This window comes from Triplophysa rosa, unplaced genomic scaffold (assembly GCF_024868665.1).
Source record: "Triplophysa rosa unplaced genomic scaffold, Trosa_1v2 scaffold644, whole genome shotgun sequence".
NCBI classification, from domain to species: Eukaryota; Metazoa; Chordata; class Actinopteri; order Cypriniformes; family Nemacheilidae; genus Triplophysa; species Triplophysa rosa.
The window spans coordinates 1,789-4,657 of NW_026634661.1; the positions used below are offsets into that span (position 1 = coordinate 1,789).

The 2,869-nt window shown below is 47.4% G+C and overlaps 1 protein-coding gene across 1 annotated transcript; it reads left to right on the top strand.

Annotated features, from left to right (window-relative positions):
- Nucleotides 1–504: 504 nt before the first annotated feature.
- LOC130551110 (transcription factor Sox-9-A-like) lies at nucleotides 505–2,855 on the top strand. The gene is made up of 3 exons (XM_057328663.1): nucleotides 505–1,146; nucleotides 1,481–1,728; nucleotides 1,889–2,855. Exons 1-3 carry the CDS (start codon nucleotides 659–661, stop codon nucleotides 2,578–2,580), a joined length of 1,428 nt encoding a protein of 475 aa, XP_057184646.1. The 5' UTR covers nucleotides 505–658; the 3' UTR covers nucleotides 2,581–2,855.
- The last annotated feature ends 14 nt before the right edge of the window (nucleotides 2,856–2,869 follow it).

Sequence of the window (2,869 nt, forward strand, 5' to 3'; positions counted from 1 at the left end):
ACGAGTGACAGAGACACAGTAAACGGACTCAACTGTGTATGCACAGTTCATCAACAAAATTGCAGAGGAGAGAAAGAACGAGAGAGAGGGAGGGGGGGAGCATTTTTAATCACCCTATATGAGTTAGGCTACGATACGCATAATGAAAGGAGCCAACGAGGAGAAGATAGGCCTACAGGTTTTATTATCACAAAATGAAAATGTTACAAGTTCACATGACTCACGATTCTACATTATATGCACAATGCATGCATGCATACATACAATATGAATCCAAATACAATAATAGCTACATGTTACAGTAAAACGGCTAGAAAATATCTCCCCAAGATTGCCGCATTTATTCAATGCTAGGTGTGCAGTATGGCTGTAGTTTGTTCATTTATTTGGTGTAGCCTACTGTGTTTTATTTTTTGGTCTCCGTGTTAGTGCAGTTTGCGCCCGGGACCGCCACGGGGGTGTGTCAGGCGCTCAAACGCTCTCCGCCTTCACCATTCGCATATAAATGATTTGATCGGGGGAGAGAGATCAGAGACTCCTAACCCTCATACGGGAACTGAGCTCGTCACAGTCAGTACCGGTTTATTTACGCGTGAGTAGCCGATCCGATAAATTCTTAAGGACTTTGGACACTTGGAGAGCTTTTGCGCAGGAGCGCATGAAACAGACACCTGAACAGCAAGAGCTAAAGGATTTTACCTCCACACTAGAGAGTTGCATCTCATTTTTCTGCATGAATCTATTCGACTCGTACCTAAAAATGAGCGACGAGCAGGACAAGAGTCTTTCCGACGCGCCGAGCCCGAGCACGTCCGAGGATTCGGCTCCGTCTCCGTGTCCATCTGGATCAGGATCCGACACCGAGAACACCCAACCCGAGCAGAACCTGAGAGAGTTTCAGAAGGACGAAGGTGACAAGTTCCCCGTGTGCATAAAAGACGCGGTGTCGCAGGTTCTGAAGGGGTACGATTGGACCTTGGTGCCCATGCCAGTGCGAGTGAACGGCTCCAGCAAGTGCAAACCGCACGTCAAGAGACCCATGAACGCGTTTATGGTTTGGGCTCAAGCTGCGCGCAGAAAACTGGCGGATCAGTATCCGCATCTTCACAATGCCGAACTCAGCAAAACCCTCGGCAAACTCTGGAGGTAACATCGGCGTTAGAAATGACAAAACAAACGATGTTTTATTTGTGCAATTTTTTTGGAAGGAATAGTGCGATGGAAATGTGAACGCTAAAGTAATGAAGCCAAAGGATCTTTGTATTGATAAGAAATGTTACACTCCAAAAGTTGAAATAAAGACAAACGTAATAAGAAATAACAAAGTTTTCTCCATTGTTGGGTTGTTTTTGTTTTAAATTGTTGATCCAACTGAAGTTGTTGTAAATGCTAGTTCAGTTCCTGACATTAATGTAAGTGTGTGGAATGTGAATGAGCAACTAAATGAGTCTTGCTTATATCTCGTTGTTGACGTTTGTAGATTGCTGAATGAGGGAGAGAAACGTCCGTTCGTAGAGGAGGCGGAGCGCCTGAGGGTCCAGCATAAGAAAGACCACCCTGACTACAAGTACCAGCCGAGACGAAGAAAATCATTGAAGAATGGCCAAACGGAACCCGAGGATAGCGAGCAGACCCACATTTCTCCCAACGCCATTTTTAAAGCCCTGCAGCAGGCCGATTCTCCTGCATCCAGCCTGGATGAAGTGCATTCGCCAGCAGACAACTCTGGTACACGAGCACCACCAGATGAATAGTTTGTTAAGCGTTTAGCTAAGTGCATTAGGGACGGATACAGATTTGACTGCAAATCGAACAGCTCCTAAAGGGAAATCTACGCTTTTAAGTGTCTACTGTAGTTTTTAATTTTTATTCTTCTCTTTGTTCTTAGGAGTGGGCCAGGCGCAAGGCCCCCCCACACCACCCACAACTCCCAAAACTGACCTGCCATCCAGCAAGGTAGACTTTAAGCTTGAGGGCCGTCCCCTTCAAGAGGGCATCGACTTTGGAGCAGTGGATATCGGCGAGCTGAGCAGCGATGTGATCTCTAACATGGAGCCTATTGACATCAATGAGTTTGACCAGTATCTGCCCCCTCGCGGACACCCAGGCATTGCGGCCACTCAGACGTACTCCAGTGGCTACGGCCTCAGCAGTCAAGCCATGGGAGCCACAGTGCATGGCTGGATCTCCAAACAACAGCAGCACTCGTTGAGTGAGCTGGGCCAAAGTCAGCAGAGAACCCAGATCAAGACCGAGCAGTTGAGTCCCAGCCACTACAGCGAGCAGCAGGGCTCCCCGCAGCATATCGCCTACGGCTCGTTCAACCTGCAGCACTACAGCACCTCGTACCCCTCCATTACCCGCACGCAGTATGATTATGCAGGGCACCAGAATGCCGCCAGCTCCTACTACAGCCATTCCGGGGGTCAGAGCTACCCTACATTCAGCTACATGAGTCCCAGTCAGAGGCCCATGTACACCCCAATTGCCGACACAACAGGTGTCCCCTCCGCACCACAGGCACACAGTCCGCAGCACTGGGAGCAACAGCCAGTCTACACGCAGCTGTCCAGGCCGTAAGACCAGGAGAACTCTGGGACGTTCTTTAAACGTACTGAACTAACAGAATGGCTCCCAACAGTGCCTTTAAAATCACTTGGAGTGGTGATTATATTTTGAAGATATAATGACGCTAAAAAGAAAGCCTCTGTGAGGACATATTCAATATAAATGTTTTAGTATGTACTGTGTATGTGTTATTTGGGGAATTTGTACTCTGGTATATAGGGAGAATAAGCATTTGTCTGCAACCAGTGATGTTTTTTTTAAGAAAGCCTAACGATGTCCTCCTAATTCTGTGTATATATAT